The sequence below is a fragment of the Trypanosoma grayi genome (genome assembly GCF_000691245.1).
Source record: "Trypanosoma grayi strain ANR4 Tgr_179_V1, whole genome shotgun sequence".
NCBI classification, from domain to species: Eukaryota; Euglenozoa; class Kinetoplastea; order Trypanosomatida; family Trypanosomatidae; genus Trypanosoma; species Trypanosoma grayi.
Window position 1 is genome coordinate 5,667 of NW_008825798.1, and position 19,377 is coordinate 25,043.

The 19,377-nt window shown below is 52.8% G+C and overlaps 7 protein-coding genes across 7 annotated transcripts; all 7 read right to left on the bottom strand.

The window, feature by feature from the left end:
• Nucleotides 1-573: 573 nt before the first annotated feature.
• Nucleotides 574-1,635, bottom strand: DQ04_01791010 (putative U3 snoRNA-associated protein UTP11; the record flags this gene model as incomplete). The annotated part of the gene is made up of 1 exon (XM_009311160.1): nt 574-1,635. One exon carries the CDS (start codon nt 1,633-1,635, stop codon nt 574-576), a length of 1,062 nt encoding a protein of 353 aa, XP_009309435.1.
• Nucleotides 1,636-2,287: 652 nt separating this feature from the next.
• On the bottom strand, nt 2,288-3,430 carry DQ04_01791020 (putative DNA-directed RNA polymerase, alpha subunit; the record flags this gene model as incomplete). The annotated part of the gene is made up of 1 exon (XM_009311161.1): nt 2,288-3,430. The coding sequence occupies one exon, from the start codon at nt 3,428-3,430 to the stop codon at nt 2,288-2,290; it is 1,143 nt and encodes a 380-aa protein (XP_009309436.1).
• A 569-nt stretch (nt 3,431-3,999) lies between these two features.
• Nucleotides 4,000-9,249, bottom strand: DQ04_01791030 (putative RNA helicase; the record flags this gene model as incomplete). The annotated part of the gene is made up of 1 exon (XM_009311162.1): nt 4,000-9,249. One exon carries the CDS (start codon nt 9,247-9,249, stop codon nt 4,000-4,002), a length of 5,250 nt encoding a protein of 1,749 aa, XP_009309437.1.
• An 828-nt stretch (nt 9,250-10,077) lies between these two features.
• On the bottom strand, nt 10,078-12,693 carry DQ04_01791040 (extracellular receptor; the record flags this gene model as incomplete). The annotated part of the gene is made up of 1 exon (XM_009311163.1): nt 10,078-12,693. One exon carries the CDS (start codon nt 12,691-12,693, stop codon nt 10,078-10,080), a length of 2,616 nt encoding a protein of 871 aa, XP_009309438.1.
• A 2,117-nt stretch (nt 12,694-14,810) lies between these two features.
• On the bottom strand, nt 14,811-15,254 carry DQ04_01791050 (histone H3 variant; the record flags this gene model as incomplete). Its single annotated transcript, XM_009311164.1, has 1 exon — nt 14,811-15,254. The coding sequence occupies one exon, from the start codon at nt 15,252-15,254 to the stop codon at nt 14,811-14,813; it is 444 nt and encodes a 147-aa protein (XP_009309439.1).
• Nucleotides 15,255-16,185: 931 nt separating this feature from the next.
• On the bottom strand, nt 16,186-18,129 carry DQ04_01791060 (hypothetical protein; the record flags this gene model as incomplete). Its single annotated transcript, XM_009311165.1, has 1 exon — nt 16,186-18,129. One exon carries the CDS (start codon nt 18,127-18,129, stop codon nt 16,186-16,188), a length of 1,944 nt encoding a protein of 647 aa, XP_009309440.1.
• A 533-nt stretch (nt 18,130-18,662) lies between these two features.
• DQ04_01791070 (hypothetical protein) lies at nt 18,663-18,962 on the bottom strand (the record flags this gene model as incomplete). Its single annotated transcript, XM_009311166.1, has 1 exon — nt 18,663-18,962. One exon carries the CDS (start codon nt 18,960-18,962, stop codon nt 18,663-18,665), a length of 300 nt encoding a protein of 99 aa, XP_009309441.1.
• Nucleotides 18,963-19,377: the final 415 nt, after the last annotated feature.

Below are 19,377 nucleotides of genomic sequence, written 5' to 3' on the forward strand. Positions count from 1 at the left end.
GGGGGGTAAACTCTACAAATAGTTGTGGGGGATACCGGTGAGAGAAAAAAAGGATGATGTTAATCCTTTTGTTTTCTCCCCTGCCTTTGTGTGGGTTGTACGCAACTGTGACACCTTCACACTCCTATCACACTTTTTTCTTTGTTTCCTCTCTACCGTGTTTCTACCCTTCACACTTCGTTCCAAACTACAACTGGCACGAAAACACGACGAAAAAAAAAAAAAAGACACAACAAGACATAGAAGCAAATACATAAGGATGCTCATTTATGCGGTTGTCAAGCTGGATGACAGACGACACGCAGCGAACGCAAACGTGTTTAATCAAAGAATGACGCTGCGGTGAAACTCCCTTATTAACAGCAGCATGACTTTACACGATTCCTTGTGTGCGTGTGTGAGCGAGACATTACAGGTGCGTGTGGGGATGACTGCTTGCTTCGTAATCGTCATCATAATAATGATAACAGAGCAGCGTGGCGTCTTGCACCCCCGTCCTTACCAGACGCAACACCAGCGACAGCAGCACAGGCAGACAGACAGACAGACAGCCCAGAGAAAACACACATATAGTTATCGGGCTCGTCGTACGGTGTTCGGCTTAAAACGCGACTCGCGACGCTGCTGCAGGTTCCGTTTGAGGCCCTCGTTTTGCCGTTTTATTGTCTTCGCCAATGCGCTGAGGCTCTTGCTGCGTGCCATGCGCTGCTGGACCTCCTTCATGCGGCGCGCTGCCAGCGTTGCATCCTGCCGCTCCTTTTCCCGCCGCATCTCCAGCACGTTGTCCACATCATCCCGCGGCTCTTCGACGTCCGCATTACCACCATTGTTGTTGCCGCCCGATGCTGCTGCCGCCGCTGCTGCTGCTTCCTCCACGAGGGAAGAGAACCGATACTTCTTCATGTCCTTTTTGGCACGCAGCCTCTCCACAAGGGCGGCACGCTCCTTCGCATCTGTGGCATCGCTTTTGCGCAGCTTCTCCTGCATTTCGCGACGCTCTCGTCGCCGCTGCGACGCCGACAACATGCGCGGGCCGGTCAGAAGCACGTTTTCTGGCAGAACGGTATCGCGCAGAATGGAGAGCGTCCCGCGCACTGCTGGGTGCTGTTTCAGCATCTCCGGCGTGGCATCGAAGTGTTTGATCGGGTTGAAGCGGCGAAACTCCTCCTCGCTGTCCACAAACACAATGTGTTTGTTCCGCGGTGGCGCAGATGTGATGGCCGTCGAGGCGTCTTCCTCGAGCAGCTCCTTGGCGCGGCTCACGTCGGCCTGCGCTTTGTACTGCAGATACTGGACGTTGCGCGAGTTGTGTTGCAGCGTCTTCTGTGTCACGTGCAGTTTCTCCTCCTTTGCGGCTGGCCGCCGCTTCATTTTGCCCGACGCGATGTCGAGAACGGCCTTCGTCATACCGAGGTGAAACTCATCGGGGTTCCGCTGCGCCGCTGCCCGCTTCAGCTGCAACAGCCGCTGCACCTTCGTCTTCCGCTTGCGCGCGCGCACAACATGGTCCTTTCGCTTCTCAAGCGGGCCGAGATGCTTGCGCGCGGCAGGCTGCGAGCGCTCCTTGTGTGTGGTACGCTTGATGTGCTTGTCCAAGTTGCCCACGCCGGGGTTGCGCCCCTTGCCCTTCGTCATTGCCGCGTTGTTGCACTAATCACACAGGCACGCACTGTTTGGATCTCTCTCTCGCCCTAACTTCCACCTCCTTTTTTTTTCTTCTGCTTGTGCGATCGCCCGTTTTGTCACACCGCTGGACGCGCGCAAATACGTGTGGTGGGAGGGACTACTTCCTTGGCTGAAGCAAGGCAGGCGCGACACCACCAAGAGTAACACACTCCCACACAAATACCCACACCACCAGGGGAGGGGGGTGAAAAAGGGAGAGAAGCAAGAAACAGAAGAAAAACGGAGCAACACCTCGTGGCATCTTGGCACTCCTTTCACCCAGCATAGCAGGAGTGCAATTATTTTAGGAAATCACACACACACACACACACACGCCGAAGTGCGCACATAAATAAGTACACAAGGTTTTCCTTAAGGCTTATACGAGGGGCACCAGTGCAGAATGAGAGCGCATGGCCGAATGTGTCAGTGAATTGCCGTGAGTGAAGGTGGGACGTGTGAGAGGACGAGATGGAGCCTTAGCGTCCCTCTCTTCCCTTGACCTCCCTCCGTCAACAACCTTCATTCGATCACCCTCAGCAGCCTCTGAATTCTACTGGCGTGTGTCATGCTTCTTCTTCCTTTTCTCCTTTCTTTTCTTTTCCTGTTTTTTTTTTTTGCTTTAGACGGACTGTCGTGCTGCTGCTGCTGCTGTACTCGTGACGTTTGCCTCTGAGCTTCGAATGCGCATCGCCAGATCGCGCATACGCTCCGCGAAAAGTGTGAGGGCGTGGCGCAAAATCTGCGAGGCGTGCAGATGCCCAATGCTCTCAATGGTGAAACGCATGCGCGTTTTATCCTTCTCGATGGTAATCTTGTCAGCAATCTCTGGGTGCACGTCACGGCGGAGACACTCACGGCATAACGTGCAGTTCTCCACCTCCGTCACCACCGCCTCGCCGTTCTCATTCACACGGAAGGCACCTGCGGGGCAGAGACGCTGCAGCTTTGTTGCACACTCACCACGAATCGGCTCGCGCAGACTGATGCTGGTCTTGAGCTCGTAGAAACACGCAGACGCGGGGGCCCACTTGGCGTGGACGCCGCCAATGCCCTTCACAGCGATGACGCGCAGCTTCAACCGCTGCCCGGGCCCTAACTTTGTCAAAATAATGTCGGGATGGACCAGAAACACGCGGTCCTCGTCTGGCCCATTCGCCCACGCCTCTTGTCCGGGGAGCGGCTTCCACTTCAGCTCGCCGCTGTAGACACTCGTCGCCTGCGCGTCACGACGCCCCTCCGCGGCGAGCTCAAACACCAGTACCCGCTGAGGGTCGAGAGCGTCAAAGCCTACCTGGTTGCTCTCTGTCACGAACTGCATCTTCGCCACGGGGCCGGCGAGCGGCACGAGGCCAATGCGGTGTGCAAGGAGCTCATCGGGCACGACACTGTCATTTTCCTCAATAAGGATTCGATCAAACGCAAGGACGGGAACCTCGGTAAGGATGAGCCTACGAAACATATTTGCAATTGGTGGGCTAATACGTTCCACGTCAAACGTCATGGTCTCAACACGGCGCGTGGTGGCAGTGGCGGCCTCCGCCTGTGATGTGCTGCTCTCATCGTTCTCCACCTTTACGCCCCGGTTGTGTTGCGGCAATCCCGCAAGGGCAGACGTGATGGTGATGTTCGATATCGTCGGCATGTCCGGCAGCACTGTTGGCGGTGGCACTACCTGGCCGCTGCTGTATGTGTGCGGTGAACTGAACGTCTCCGTGTGGCGCGCCTTGTCGCTGCCAATCTGCACCTTGGCGTTGTGACTCATTGCTGTCCTTCCTCTGGTGCGTGAACTTCTGTCTTCGCACTCATCAAACAAAGCAAGGAAATAAAAGCCCATTCAAAGAATATAATAAGATGGCACCAATGTGTTGAACAACAAAGGAGCACCCTCTCCGCGATGGTTCCCAAACGGCGTCCATAATAATCATACTTATATCCAGGAATAGAACAAAGAGCAATAAGAGGCATCAGAAGTTCACATGATCTTGATCCCGTGCGTGTAATGTGCTTTCAATGGCGTACACGCACACATACACACACAATAAACAGTAATGGGACACACGAGCAAGGAGAATACACCAACTGTTATATCCTTATTTAATAGCCCAATAACAACTGCTTCTGTGCCTTTTCTTTCTCTCTCTGTTCTTCTGTGATTGCTTAACTGGTCTATGAAACCACAAAAACAAACCATCACCAAGAAAACCGTGAACGTTTCTTTTCTTCTTTTTTTCTGTATGCGTTGATGATGATGACCTTTGGTTTGCGCGCTAAGCTCCCTGTACCTCGCTTCCCTGTTTTGTGACGTCCCTCTTATTCATTTTGCTTCGACAATCAACAAGAGTCAGCGCTGCTAGAAAGTTCCTCGTCATCATCATCATCATCATCTTCGGAGTCGGTCAGAAGGCCGATCTGTGGAGCATGACTTGACTTCTTCGGTGGTTGCATTGATGACACTACATCCTGCAGAGGCTGCCGCTGGTTCTGTGCGTAGCCAGGAGCCTTCTGTGCATTGTATGGCAGACTCCTTGCATCTTCTCCCTCCTCCTTTTCTCCCTGATTCTCAGGGCTGTAGTCCACCCTTTGGAGGTGACGCGGCACATCGTCACGTGACCTGGGTCTTCCAGTTTCCTCCCTGTTGCCACTATGTGGTAAATGATCGATGATACGCTCGTTCTTGAATATATGCACCTTCTTACCGACACAGGTAAAGGACTTCAGCGCAAGCGCTCGTGCCTCCACTTTATGATTGCGCACATCAATACGGGCGACATTGCCAACGATGCGTGTGGGACCTACCTTCACGCCCATAGTCTCTCCCAAGGCCTTGGCAAGAATGAGAGGGATGTTTCCATATTCACGTGGTGGCACCGGATACACGAGAACTGATGGTGGGCGGTTGGCAATAGCTTCTGCTGGAAGCGGTGGTGGCGGTTTTGTGAGTGGATTAACCGCAGGTGCCGGAGGAAGGATTCCCATCAGCGCGAGTAACTCTGCGGCGGGAGGAGTTGAAGGTGGGGGTATCGAAGCTGTTACCCCAGGCGTCGGTATCTGCTGCGATGGCGCCCCCAGCACGCTCTCAGGTGATGTATTTGGATTAAATGTGAGTGGCTGTGCCGATGGAGTAGCATTGGTAGTCGCCCAAACACCCTGGCCCATTGTGGAGGCTACCTGACTCGACTGCTGTGCTATTGTATCCTGCATATTGGCTCCACTCATCATCACGGCAGGTTGCTGAGTCGGAGGCGGTGCGGCACCGTCCTCTTTTATTGCCAAGAGCCGTTCAAATAGAGTCGGTGCACCACCACTGCCACTCCCACCTGCGTGACCTGAATTAAAAGAAGGGCCAGTCGACTGCGCCCCTTTTTCAAATGTGAAGCTGCCAATTGAAGCATTGGAATCTACGGGGGGCGGCCTTAGCGGCGCCGAACTCTCCGCAGGGGTTGGGGCCGCAACGGCTATATTAGGAGGATCAGAAGCCCCTTGTTGAGCGAAGAAGGAGGAAGCAGGCGGAGGACCCCCCGCAGCATCTCTTGTTGATGACGTTGGCAGCCGCGTGTCGTGAGTCTTGAACAACGTTGGTGGCCGGACCTTGTGCTCAGCTGCAGTTTCCACCTGCATGCCGTATGATGACATGTACTCCTCTGCATTCACCTCTTGGAATTGGTACCGTCCATCGCCAGACACAACTCCAATTGTGGAATCAGTGCCATGGGGCTGCGTCTCCGTAGATACCACAGGGTTTACACTACTAATGCCGATTTCACTCTGTAATTCTTTCTCAACGTCCTTTAAGAAATTCTCCAACTCCTCTAAATTATCACCGAGGACCTCCAGATCGGGTGCTTCACGACGCAAAACATGCAGATAGTAACCGTGTAATTCATGTTCAGGATGAAGGAAGGCGAACAGATCCGGGTATAAATTCAAGAATCTAGCTTCCTGTTTACGTGTACGAGCCGTGGCGACACTCTGTGCAATTTGGAGAATGTTTCTATCCATTACAGGGTCAGGCATCTTTCCCACATATGCCATAGGCTGCTTTACACCCCCATCAAGAACACTGGCGGTGGCAGGGACGTCGCCTGCAGACAGCGAAGATACGGCATGAGTGTTGGGTTGCCGCCTGGAAGGCTCAACGGCGGTAGGCTTCCCAGGGTTTGCACTGTACTGATAGTACGGGCATAGCGCACACTCGGCATTTTTTTGAGTTTCTGCTGCTGTAGTAGCACTGAAACGAATAGCACGTTCCTCACGCAGCCAACCATGGGCGTCACGCTCCCGCTTTGCCCACCAATCCCACGCCTCTCGTATAATAAACATGGCGTCATCATTTACAGGCCACGACTTGTCACAAAGTAATGCCTTAAGACGTCGCCGAACTTGTTCCCGCATCTGCTGCAGCCAGCTTGCTGTCGTGGTGCGCATGCTGAATAAGAAAATACCGTCTACTTGCACAACGACCGGTGCAACTTGGATAGTATCGTAGGGCTTCAGTGCAATAGAGACCGATGGCAATTGGGCGGGTGGCGGAAGACGACGGGAAAGTTTGGTTTGCCGCCATGCGTTCGTCATGATTGATGTCCAGCCACGGCAGCGATACGACGGCTGCTTTGACCACTCAAGCATCTCACCGCAAAACACAACAGCCGCATCCATACAGAGTGGAGTTGCCTCTTCAAGCACGGAAAGATTTTTTTCTGCAATGCGTGATCGGTAGAGGTACAGGTAAGGCTTCTCTGAGTATTGCTGCCACACCTCCTCGCTGTTCATCACGGATTCCTCAGAGAACATAGCAGGCACCACGGTTAATCGAGGAGCAGCTCCACTACCACCTCCTCCCGTCACCGCTTTCGCCAAATTATTTTTGAACTCTAACAAAGAGACTGTGCCATCATCATGAGGGACTGCACACTGAGGGTAAATAGCGGCAGTAATGCACCGTAAAAAAGTGTGCCCCTCCAATAAAGCATTCTCAGGGATTTCAAGAATGGCGGATGCCACGTCCGCAGCATCCGTTGATGTTAACCCCGCATTACCATTGCTGCGGGAATGGTTCTTAACAGTGGACGGACCAGAGATAGCAGTAGCATCAAGTACCCGAATTAGCGCCAGTTGTTGCTGCTCAATATGCAACAAGACCTTTTTCGAAATATGGCTATTAGCTAAAAAGGCTTCTTCTTCCTCTGATGATCCGCGTAGCGAAAGCCACATGCGGTAGGCATAGAATGCACTCATAATATCACTACCAGAACCACCGGAGAAGAAGACTCGGGCCTCATTCATCAGCTGCCTCGTTTCTGCGTCTGCTTCACCCGAGGAGAATAAGCTACCTACCATCCACATCGCCGCAACAAGACTCGCCAGTACAAGGCAGTCACTCATTAGCGAGAGTAGCAGAAGACGCACCACCACGTGGTGCCACGGGAGGCACGCCGACGCCATACCGAGCGGCGAAAGCCGCAGGTACTCATCCCCATTCGATTTCTCCAGATGTCCCAATCGCTGGAGGTGATGCTCGACAACGGCAAAGGTGCGAGACAACTGCTCGTAGCGGCTACTTGACGCCGCTGAGACGCCAACAAAATGAGAAGGGATCAGCTGCGCCACCATTGACGATAAGAGATGAGTCGATTCTGCGGCCGACGAGGTGGAAGTAGACCTTCGATGGCGCACACCTTCTTCACGAGCCTGAAGTATGTGATACAACTTCACGTATCCGTCCCAGCTCATATGAAAGATGTTGTGGTGCCCAGGATCACTGCTGATACGCCGGTGCTGAATGCTGTGGAGATCAGACTTCGGAATTAGCTGTATAACAGTGCATGCTGGCGCCCGAGCAGCATCATTTTTTCCCCCAACGTCAAGACAGCGAACACGGGCAATTCTGCAGCGGTACCGCAGCTCCTGCACAGTGCTGTACTCCATTACAGTCGTATCCACATATGAGTTGACATCATAGGAGGAATAAGACTGTCTCGCACAGTCCACAACCAAACCCACATCAAGTGTGGGTGGAAGTCCTGTCTGCGCCATCATCGGTGTGGCAAGCAGTACCAAACGTTCACCATTCCTCGCCGTTTCATTATCTTTGAATAGAGAATTCAGCTCAACCAGAGTGTCATGGTCGCGTAAGACATGCACCGAAAGAGGTGACTGTGCCTTTTTGGATTCTTCTTCGCTTATTGTAGAGTCTTTGTTTGAACAGTGAAACGCATCGGCGACAAGTTCGGCAACTTGTACATTTGGCACAATTACCATAACCGAAGGCCTTTGTCGTTGCTGTGATTCCTCATCTGCCACCACGGAGGAATCCTTCCTTTCAGCTCGATCGTACTCTTTAACAGCTTGTATGATGATAGGGGACCAATAGGATTTAATTTTCGAATCGACTGTGAAGTCCGCATCCTTAGCGGCCATGATCTTTGCCACAACACTCATATTCTCCACATAGGGACGAAGGTCCTCTACCGGGTCGCGACAGAGAGAACTCCCCTCCTCATCACACTTCGCTAGCCACTGAATCGTCTCCTCAAGATGCAGAATACAAGGAGGAGACCATAAATTGTGAAGGTAGTTCGCTTCCGTTGCAGTCGTCTTGAGGTCCTGATGCATGACTTGCTGCAAATTCACACGTGCCGTTTTTTCTTCACCGAAGAAATCAGAAATGGTGGTTGCAAGGGCATCCTCGAGGCAGTCGACGACAACACGCAGCACCCCACCACGTTTCTCCACAGCACCCTCCTCTGTTAGAAGCTGCAGGATATTGCGAAGAAAGGACATGCACAACTCTGTTGTGGGCGTTCGCAGATTTATGTCGTTCAATATGACGCAGTCGACACGCAGCAGCAAAGGATCACAAATCAGCTGATGAAGAAGCATCTCAGGTGTCGTCACCGCAATAAGTGTCCCCTCCGACACATCGTATTGGATTGAGGTGCACACAGCGACCGTTGTGGATGCAGCATCTTCCCCACGTTCCTCGCGCAGCCGCTCCGCCACACGACACGCAGCTAAACTTGTTGGGCAGACAACAATAACCCGCTTGTTTTTAAAAACCTCCGTCTCCGATATGATCTGCGGCAATTGAAGCGTGCGACCGCTAGCGGGGGGTGCGACGAGTGCTAGAACCTGCTTGTTGAGCAGCGCATCAAGGAGTGGCCCGCGACACTGATATACCGGCAGGCGCTGTCGGTACGGCAGCCACTTACGTCGGTGCGTTAGCACTTTAGTCATAGGTGTGCGCGCGACACGCTGCGGGTCAAACGGCTTCATTGGGGCAAGCTTATGCACCGCCTGTAGCCGCTCCGTCTCGTCTTTCATCGCGAGCACCGTCGTCGCGTCGAGGAAGCCGCCGCCATTAAACGCTGCATTTGAAGCTGGTGGCGGCGGCGCACTTGCATTGAAGTGTGTCTCCCAGCGCGCCACATCAGCTTGTGTGACGGGGACATCCAGTGTAAAGGTGTGCGGCTTGTAGTGGGCGCCACGTCCACGATGGTGGCGCGCGACGAATTCCTGCTGCTGCTGACGGGGCAACGAAACCACCGAAGTGGTAGGGTCCTTACCAGCGAGGGAGGGTGTCATGCGGAAAGGTCTCTGCACGAATTCCCCTTTGTTCCACCTTCAAATTCTTTTAGATTTCTCTTTTCCTTTTCGATTGCGTATGTGTGAGCGTATTCCTCCTTCACGCAATTCCCTTTATAAAGTGCTGCCGCCTGCGCCGCTTTATGCGCTGCCCTCACTACGACTATCGTTTCTCTCCCTTTCTTACCCCCCCCCAGACAGATACGAGACGAGAGATGACAACGACGAAACAACAACAACAACAACAACAACAACAACAACGGTAACAGGAATACACTCACAAATCGCACAGATAGCTTTCTGGAAACATGAGCATGGGCAGACAGAGACACACCCAATCACGGGCACACACGCAGTGAGACTCATCACATATCACACAGGGGAAACAGCTCTCCGTCCCCTCACAGCGCAGAGCGTGCGCGGACTAATTCCTCCAAGGACCAAGGAGGACAAGGCGATGGCATGTTGGCACCATAAACATTGTGGGTGGAGAGACACAAATCGCTCCGCGCCCCTCCCCTCGTCTTACCATAACTACTAGCACACATTGAAAATGACGGACTTTTCCCTCTTCTCTTCAGTGTTTTTTTTGTATTATTATTTCTTGCATCAACGCCTCTATTCTCTTCACCCAGGCACGACGCACGTCGTAATAGTCTACTTTCGGCCAGTGCAAAAACGGGGGTGCGAAGAAAACAAAAAAACAAAACGTCAAACAGCAACGGCTGAATGAGGAAAGAAGAGCCCCCGTGAATGGGCGGCCATGGGATTATGAAGCGTATGCGGGGGCTTGCGTTCTACGCTCTGGAAGCTAAACAGCAGCAGGGCTCATACCTCATCTCTGGCCACAGGTAAGCCTCGAAGCTTCCGCAACTCCTCCTCCGTGACGGGAACACGGTTGCTCTCCAAACTAAGCTCCACCAGCTTCTGCATTTTGTAATGACGGTAGCAGAAGGCGAACACCGCAATGGTGCCGACGAAGCCCAGCACAGAGAGGACAATAGTGCCAGGACTTGCCGACACCGTCGTGCCTAAAATGAACTGAATCTCACGGAACGTGTCGTCCGGTACATCTCGGCCACCTGTCATCCATTCAATCGGTTCTGTAGCGGTGTAACGAAACGCCGGTGTCCCTTTAGGATCCCATAAACCCAATACGAGGGCGCGGTTTTGCATCTGAATATCAACATTAAACGCGGCGTAGTCACGATTGCCTTCCTTGTCGATTTTGAACGGTCCCGTAAAAACATCGAGTGATGCCGAACGAATATACGACATGATATTCGTGCTGCGGTTAAGACTCACGCTTGCATTCACAGCACGTTCAACGCTGTCAATAACGGTGTATGCTGCATCGACTGCAAAAGACGCCCAATTTCGAATGACAGATAGATTGCATCTCGCCACTTCAGAGGAAAAGCCACCCTGGGATAGAATGCGCATCTGCTCGCCCATAAGCCCGCTTTGCATAGAATCATTGTTGATGAGTTCCAGACGATTCTTAGGAACGTGCGGGTACACACAGAAGGAACTCTGTGACTTGTTACGCAGATCTGGATGGGAGGTGGCGTACTGGCAAAGCTCTTTGCCCATTAAGAAGATGTACTTATTCATGTAATCCAAGTCGTCGTTGAGTCCAAACCACATCTTGGCATCATCTCCATAGAGAGGGAGTAGAACAATCACAATACGAGCTATATCTCGCTTGTATATTGTGTCCATTGTTTCCACAATACTGCTCTTATCGATATTTGGAAGCATGTACACCTGTTCAACATGAACATTCCGCTGCTCCATCGACTTCTGCATAGAATGTAGTCGTGCGTCTCCAAACGGGTCCTTCACCCCAATGATGAGTACACGTTCCCACCCAAAATAGGCGCAGATTTCACCATAAACCAGATAATTAAACATGTTCTGAGGTATCGAGCGAGAGAAGTACGGGTACGCAAGGCGATCTGAAAAGAGCGCCTCCGCCGTGTTGAAATCGAGCTGCGTGATGGCAAACTGATTGATCACTGGAGTGAGAGCCAACGTGACACGCCCACGACCGGGCCCAACAAGCACGCTGCACGACCGCGCCACTGGAATCAAGGAGACCAGCCCTTCTACTCCACCAACACCGGTGTTGATTGCGTGCGGGATGAAAGTTGTCGCCCCTCGCGTTCCGCTTGTTTGCTGGTTGTGCCGCAGAAATACAAAAGCCATGGCGTTGAGGCTTTCTGCTTCGGCGCAACTGGCGGCGGCAGCCATGCAAACAGTCACTGCTCTCAACGGCGAGATTGGGATGAGAGCACGCGTTGCGGTCGGGTTGAAGTTCGTCACCTCCGGCACATCAGCGAGGGACTTTAGGCCCCACGTGATGAGCGCCTGATCGGCGGTGTACGTCTTGGATAAAAGCGAGTACATAACTTCCGTCCGCTGCCCTGTAAAGGCATCAAAGGCGACAGTGCCTGTGAAGCCATCAAAGCGGACCGATCGGATCGCACTTGGGCTGACATTGCCTGCTGTGGCCACTGCTTGCATCGCGTCGAAGAGGTGACTCACAACGTACGCGCCGTAGTCATCAATGGTTCGAGTGTCGAAGTATCCCTGCATAAGGAAGTTGACGACGGATGTGTATTTTGACACAAAGAGTGCGCCCCATAGCTTCACCAGTGGCTGGGCAGAGCCTATGAGTTCCCCAAGCACGTTCATCGCCTCACGTGAGCCAAGCAAGAAGAGATCGTCCCTTTTGCCTAGCCGCAGAACAGCAGCGCGCAGCCGCCTGAACTCTTCATCCGTCACGAAGCAGAGAATGCCAACCGGGCGGTAGCGCAGCACCTCAAGAATAACGTTGTTGTCATCCTCTTCAGTGCCAGCCGTCTTGATGTAAACCTTTGTCACAACATTTGGCGACCATCGCGCGAGTGGGATTTGCGAGTCTAGCACGGACTCCACACCCGTCCCATAAGCGTCACTGCTGAACACCACCGCGACGGAGTCCCACGCCAGTTCTGATGAGGCGATCTCTAATACACCGCGCACGTTGATGAGGTCGCGTGGCACGACGCACACGGTGGTAGGATTGGTGGCGAGGTCGCACAGTTTGGGGTTCGACGTGTGTGCCGAAACGATAGTGATGCGGGCGGTGCTGCTGTTTCGCCTCAACACATCACTAACGCCCGTTGAGACATCCGCAGACTCTGCAAGGAAAAGAACATCAAGTCCATTGGGGTCTTCCTGGAGCAGTCCCTGCACCTCTGCGAGGGCGACAAGAAGACTGCCGTTCGAGTTCAGGATGGTCGGTGGCTGTGCGAAGACCGTTGTGGCGGGACTTCCAGCACTCGTAATGTACGTGGCAACAGCCGCGTTGAGCGCCTCCTCCGTCATTTTGGTGCGGCGCAGGTCGAGCAGGATGGCAGAGCGGAGAGGCCGTGCCTGCCCGTACACACATCCGACCATTGTGGTTAGACAGACAGCCACAATGAGCGCAACGTGCGGAAATGACACCGCCATTGTTTTATTTCTTCTTCTGTTGTGTGTGTCTGTCTGTGGGTGAAATATTTGGTTCTCTCTGCCTCTTTTTTTGTTTTGCACTTACGCTCCTCCACTTCCACAGTCGCGCCGGCCCGTTGAATTACTTTTTTGTGCTCCCTCGCTCCAAGTGCCTTCCTGTTTTGCGCGGCTCCTCGAACTGCTGTGGGCGGGAACTTCTTTTGGTCTCTTGTTGTCTGTTGGTGTTGCTGGTGTCCCTACCCTTTCCCACGCCAGTCCCTCTTCCTTTTCTTTTCTTTTTTCCCGCCTCCTTCCTGTTGCTTGCTTGCTAACTTGCTGCTGCCGCGCGTGAATAGATGCGCACGCGCCTGCTATGAGTCGCAAAGGCCTGTTGCTCCGCGTGAGTTGCCCCACGTCTCGCACCAACCACCCGCCCGAAGAGATGCAGCAGGAAAGAAAGACGACACGAAGAACAATTAGGCAACACAACACCAGAAAATAAAGTTCGACATTAAGGGTTTTATGCACGCCTTATCCCCCCCCCCGTGCGAGAGACCTTTTCACCGCTTCTGATTCCGCATTCTTGTTGTTGTTGTTTTTGATTCTGATTCTCTCTTTTTGTTTTTCTTTCTTGTTTTCTTTCTTTCTCTCTCTCTCTCGCCGTCCTCCACCCCAACTGCTCTCGGGGGCGCAATACTTGCAACGCGCAGAACGCATCGCAGCACTCACAGAAACAATGGGAAGAAAACAAAAAAACAAAAAAAAGGAAATCAAACTACAAAGAAAAAAAAAAAGAAGAACGGCTACATCCCTCTAGCGTATTGGGCAGCGGATACTGCCGGGTCTTGGACAGAGAACAAAAAAGGAGATTCAGCCAGGGGGACAAGCAAAAAGAAAGAGAAAAGAGCACCGAATGGAAGTGCGACTTCTTCAACCGAGCGCCACGACAGCACTCGATGCGCCGCACACCATCCCATTGCCCGCATCTCCCCCCCTTGCACCTCTCTCTCAACGCTTCTAATATTAGCTGCCACCCACACAGCGGCGTGCGCCCCCCCCCCCNAACCGCCACCCATTTCGGCTTCCTCACTCCGCTTTCGCTCCACCTCCTTCGCGTTGGGTGAGTGCAGAAACGCAAAGTGTGGGGAGCAACAACAAAGACAACAACCACAACAAAGAAAAAAAAATCGAGCGAGCGCTGAAGGTCGTGAAGCACCCCCCAGAAAAGTAAGAGGAAGAGAGACGCAGCAACGTGCTGTGGTTGCCAACGCCGCACAGGTTGCTGCAAGAGAGGGGTATATCGTGCAACTATCTGTTTCTTTTTGTTCTGTGTTGAAAGGGGCAAAAAATGGCGGAAGACGACAGCACAGCAGCAGCAACAACAACAACAAAGGAACATGAAACGACACGGGCAGAGGGTCATACCAACGGTCTAGAAGAATTTCTTCACTCCGCACTTCTGTCTTCTTATGCTCACCTTAGTGCCCCCTCTCTGTCTCTTTCTTCATTATTGTCCTCGTCATTTTTTTTTCTTTGGTTATTTCCTTTGCTCCTCTTCTTTCACCTGCGCCTCCTCCCCCCTCACCCACACGTTTCCCTTTTTTTTTTTTNTTTTTTTTTTTGTTCTTCTCTTTCATCCTCTCCTCTTGGCTCCCTCCTGGCTGCGTCACGCCCCTCCCGTGGCTTCTGCTTCCCCCGCCTGCAGCGTACATGTCTTCTGTGCCTCCACCGCCCTCACCACATACGGCGGCTCCTCTTCTCATATGTATCTCCCACTGCATGGCGAGCTCAACGTAACTGTGTATTTTATTGATTTCATTCATTTGTTTTTTTTTTGTTTTTTTTTTGTCATTCTCTCTTGCATTGCTTGCTCTCTACACTTTTTCTTTCTTCGTTGCCAACTGTCTTACCTTCTTCTCGTGCGCTCACGCTCCCACTCACTCCCTAACCACACAATCATTCATTCGCTCCATCTCTGTCCTTTCCGCCTGCGCTGCAGCAGGCAGCTTTCTCTCTATCTCTGAGTGTGTGGGTGTGTCTCTTCCTCTCTGCGGCGGGGAGTGGCGGTGGCACGACAGCATCGTCTACAGCCGCTCGCCACGCAGCTTCAGCGCAAGCTGAATGTCCTTCGGGTACACCGTCACACGGTTGGCGTGCAGCGTGCACAGGTTGGCGTCCGCGAGCACTGACGTGACGTACAACTCCGTCGACTCCTGCAGCGCCTCCACACACGTTGGGCTCATGCGGAATGAGTCCTTCAGATTCGACACAATCTCCCGAACGAGGCGACGGAATGGTGCTTTGGCGATAAGAAAGTCGGTGGAGCTCTGGTAGCGCCGCACCTCGCGGAGCACAACGGTGCCAGGGCGCCAGCGATGCCGCTTCTTCGCGCCAGACGTCTGCGACTCTTTCTTTGCGACGATACGGCCCTCCGTGTGGATCTTGCGTGACGCAAGGTTCTTTCGCGGGCGCGGCAGCTGCGCCGAGGCGCGCTTCGCCACCATCGCCGTCTTCTTTAGGGTCACCATGTTGCAGACAGAGTGTGCGTGAGTGTGTGTGGTGCCCTCTTTTTTTTTCTGGGTGTGTGTGACTTCTTTGCTTTTTAGTGGTACACTGTACGGGGTGTGTGGCGAAGAGAGCACAGAGAAGCATCGGCACATATGTGTTTCGTCGACAGAGCCCAACGCACAGACAGGAGACCACACAGACACACAATAACGAAAGAAAGAACAATCACGAGGAGTCATTTGGGGGGTAAAGTCGGGAGTGGAGAGAAAAAAAAAAAAATGGGGCTTTCGACACAGCAGAAGAGAAACAAATCCACGTTGCCGCATCAGCACGCCACACAGAAATGCTCGCTGCGTCTCGCTTCACTTTTCCTCCTCCCGTTTTCCAGTTGCTTACTCCTTCACGCTATCGCTTGTACAGTTAGGTAAAAAGGAACGGGATAGACGATGAGAATGAGAGCGTAAGCCCACGTGCTGTGTGCTGGGGCGGGATGGCAAAACCCAACAGATACGAAACGTTCGCGTTGGTGCTTACGTGTGTGCCCACCACCTTCTGTCCTTTCCCCACGTTTTCGTTAACTGTTTATGTGCCTGGGCCGTGGCACGATACAACGTCGTGGCAAACGCATGTGCCTGCCACTGCCTCTAGTCTTACTGTCTCCCCGCGCCGCTTGGTCTTTTTTTTTGTGTTTACTCTCCCTTCATGGCTCTCTCTCTCTCTCTCTTTCTCTTTCTCTATGTGTGAATGGGAATGAGGAGAGCGATAAGGGTGCGGAGGACAGGCCCTGGCTGCGCTTGCTCCTACAATCCCTACACATCGTTAAGCAAATGTGTGCTCTAGTCCTCACCCACTTCTCCCTAGTTATCGGTTTCTTTTAGCTTTTTTTTTGTTTTTTTTTCTTTGTTTTACGGTTCTTCTGATCACAAATGCCACATACTAGTGCTCTGTGCATCAATCCTTTTTTCCCGCTATCCCAACAGACTGACTCCGGTGCTGCTGAGTCTGCAGCAGCGGCGCATCTACGTAGCTAAAGTACTGATCCACCTTGTTCTGGGTGCTGAAGCGCCATTCAATGCAAAGACGGTTCAGTTCGCCGCGGAGCCACTCCTTCACAGCCTGCTGCCCCCCTGCGGCAATCTTAGTGGCCTCCATCTCAAAGAGCTCCTTCACGTGTGTGGCAGGCGGCACCGCTGCTACACTACTGTACGAGCAAGCCGGACTATCCGCCGCGGCCTTGGCGAAGTACTCTGCGGGGTGGGAGAGATCGTACCGTGTGCGGTCCACGTTTATGCACATTGACGGCACCACCTGCGCCGCTGTAGACTGGGAGCTCGGCGGTGGGGACAATTGCCGCATCGCGGCACCGTATCCATCTTCGCCAAGAAGTACCCGCCGCTCCTCCTGTATCTGCTGTTGCTGTTTTTGCCACGAGCGAAGGAATGCGGCGTTGGCGCACCGTCTAAATATGCGACGACGGGTGACGAAGAAAGCGACAACTTTCAGCCTCTCCAGGCCGTATTCTCGCCAAAGAATTTCAGCAATGTGATTGTGTTCACGCTGCGATACCAAAAATTGGGTCGGGTCGCGCAACAGGATTCGTGCAACATCACCGGAGAGCTCAGCTCGAAGTGAGGAGCTGTTTTGCGTCCCAACCATCATCCTCTCGTCTTCCTTGAGCTCCAAGATGAAGGCGGCACCATCATCAATGCACCGCAACCGTACAAAGCAACGCCGTTTCAGCAGAGTCCCATCTGTGGCATCGTCAAAGTAGTAATTCTCCTGGTACCTTTCCTCATCCACCTCCTCCTTCGATTCAGTGTCTCTGGCGACCTTTTGGCTTATGTACTCTGCTTCCACAGGAACTGAGCGCTGAGAGTACTGACGCAGCGCTTGTGATGCCAACTCCTGCGTGCCGTGAGCAATGGCTTCCACGTCACTTGCGCCTCTCTGCAGCAGCGCATCGCCCGCCCACCGCTGTGACTGCGATTTTGAGTAATGCGACGCCTGAGACATATGTGATGACGGTGGTTCCTCTGATGCCGCGTCCCTAATCATGCGTTGCATCCATGCGAGCACCTCCATGTAGCTGTCAATGCTATAAAGACGCAACTTGACTCCCTGCACGTCCTCACGGGCTTGCGTCAGTCCACGAGTGTACTTCATGAAGCGTGCATATTTGCTCTCCAAACTCAGACTATATTTCACGCCTAGTGACCGCAGGTATTCCTGCAGCTCTATCATCACATCATGGAGCGGGACCGAAATTCGCGGCAACTCAAGCTCGTACTTCTTGCCGAAGGGGTACTCCGTCTCGTCGATACGAATGTGCATCACCTGGGGTGATGGCTGAGCACTGAAGCCAGAACCGCCCGCAGCAACCGCTTTACCAGCATTACTTGAGGGGCTGTCATACTTGTATACTTTACGATGAGTTGTGTATGATCCGACTAGCTGCACTTGCGGGGGGACCTCTGCCGAAACCGCGAGGGTTTCCAGCTCGGTGATGATGCTGGCGAGAGGGCTCTCCGGGTCCTGCACTGCGTCGCGGCATAACCGCTTCAGCACGCTTAGGAGGTCGTCGCCGTCGCGGAGTACCACCTCCACCATCTCCTGCTGCAGCCGCTTCACCTGTTGTACGCCGAACACCTGTTCGCCTCGCTCCACCATGCTGTGGTCCTTCAGCGTTAGTGATGACAGGTTGTGTGCATTCATTTCGCCGGTCTCGGTCGGCACGCGGAGCCGCAGCACTGCGGCACGTTGCGCCAGGAGGTGTGAGGGGAAGTCGAAGAAGTAGTCCTTATAGCGCTCCTCGTACAGGAATCCACCTTGCAGTGCTTTTGTTACCCGTTCAAGGTCGCCCACATCCTCCAGGAGAAATTTCGCGTCCACCTGCATTTTTCACAGTTCCTTGTGTGTTCCCCGTTGCTCCACTCGTCTGTCAGGGTCTTACGAAATTTGAACGCACCCACCGCCGCGTCCTTGCGCCAAATACGAAATGAAGAATACCTTCTGAAACACAAAAAATACAGTGTACCACACAGCCCCGGGGAGCGGAGAACAGAACAAGACCAGCGCAAACAAACAAAAGACCAAAAAAAAAAAAAGAGAGCAACAGTAATGCGTTGGTGAGTAAATGAGTGGGTGAGAGAAATGGTGCTCATTTGCTCAAAGACGCATAGAAAACAAGAAAAAAAAAACAGCACGAGCCGTGCACCGACATGCTGTTTTCTTTTTCATTGGAGTAGGGAGTTAGCTAGAGCCTATATCACAGCAGCGAAACCCACACAGAGACAGACACACACAATTATGTGGGGGAACAGAGGCAGAATAAAGGGGTCTGCGTGCGTACACGACACAAAGTTTCCACACCCCTACACACCTCCCGCTCTCACATATGCCTGCTCCTCTCCTCAGACATCATGCACACCTCACTTATCGTTTGCCGTCTCCGCCACCTCCACCATGAGAAGCGTGTCATCACTGTAGTCCACATTCATCAACGCGCGTACACCCAGGAACGCCGCCACAATGAAAACAAAGAAGCTGACGACGCCGATAAGGTACTGCTGCGAGGTAGGGTCCATCGGCTCAAGCAAGTTAGGCGCCACAGGGGTGTCCCGCAACTCCACCTGCCCCGCCACAAGTGGCGCCGCCAAAATTGTAAGAGCAACCACACACAGAGCGACGCGACAAACAAGAGTACGCATCATTCCTATTTCTCCGCGCATGTACGTGGACCTTAAGCTACAACTCCTCCTCCAGCCTTTCTTCGCTATTCTCTTGTTCCTCGTGCGTTCCTTCCTCCTTATATGCCTAGGTGGCCTTCTTATTTTTCTTTTTTTTTTGTGTGTATGTTCGTGTCTTGCCCACCGCTTCACTACGTATGAAGAATCGTCCGAGTCGTGTACCCCGTCTCTTTCCTTTTCCTTTCTTCTTCATGACGCAGCGAGAAAATAAAACAAAGATAGAACAGAAAAGGTTAGAACGGGCGCATCGCGGGTGTCACACACATACACACCCACACATAGAACACTGGATATATGTTTATTTGATTCGATGTATAAAAGTGTGCATATTTACCAATCTATATTCATATATAGATATAGGTATAGGTATAGGTAGATCGATATATATATATATATA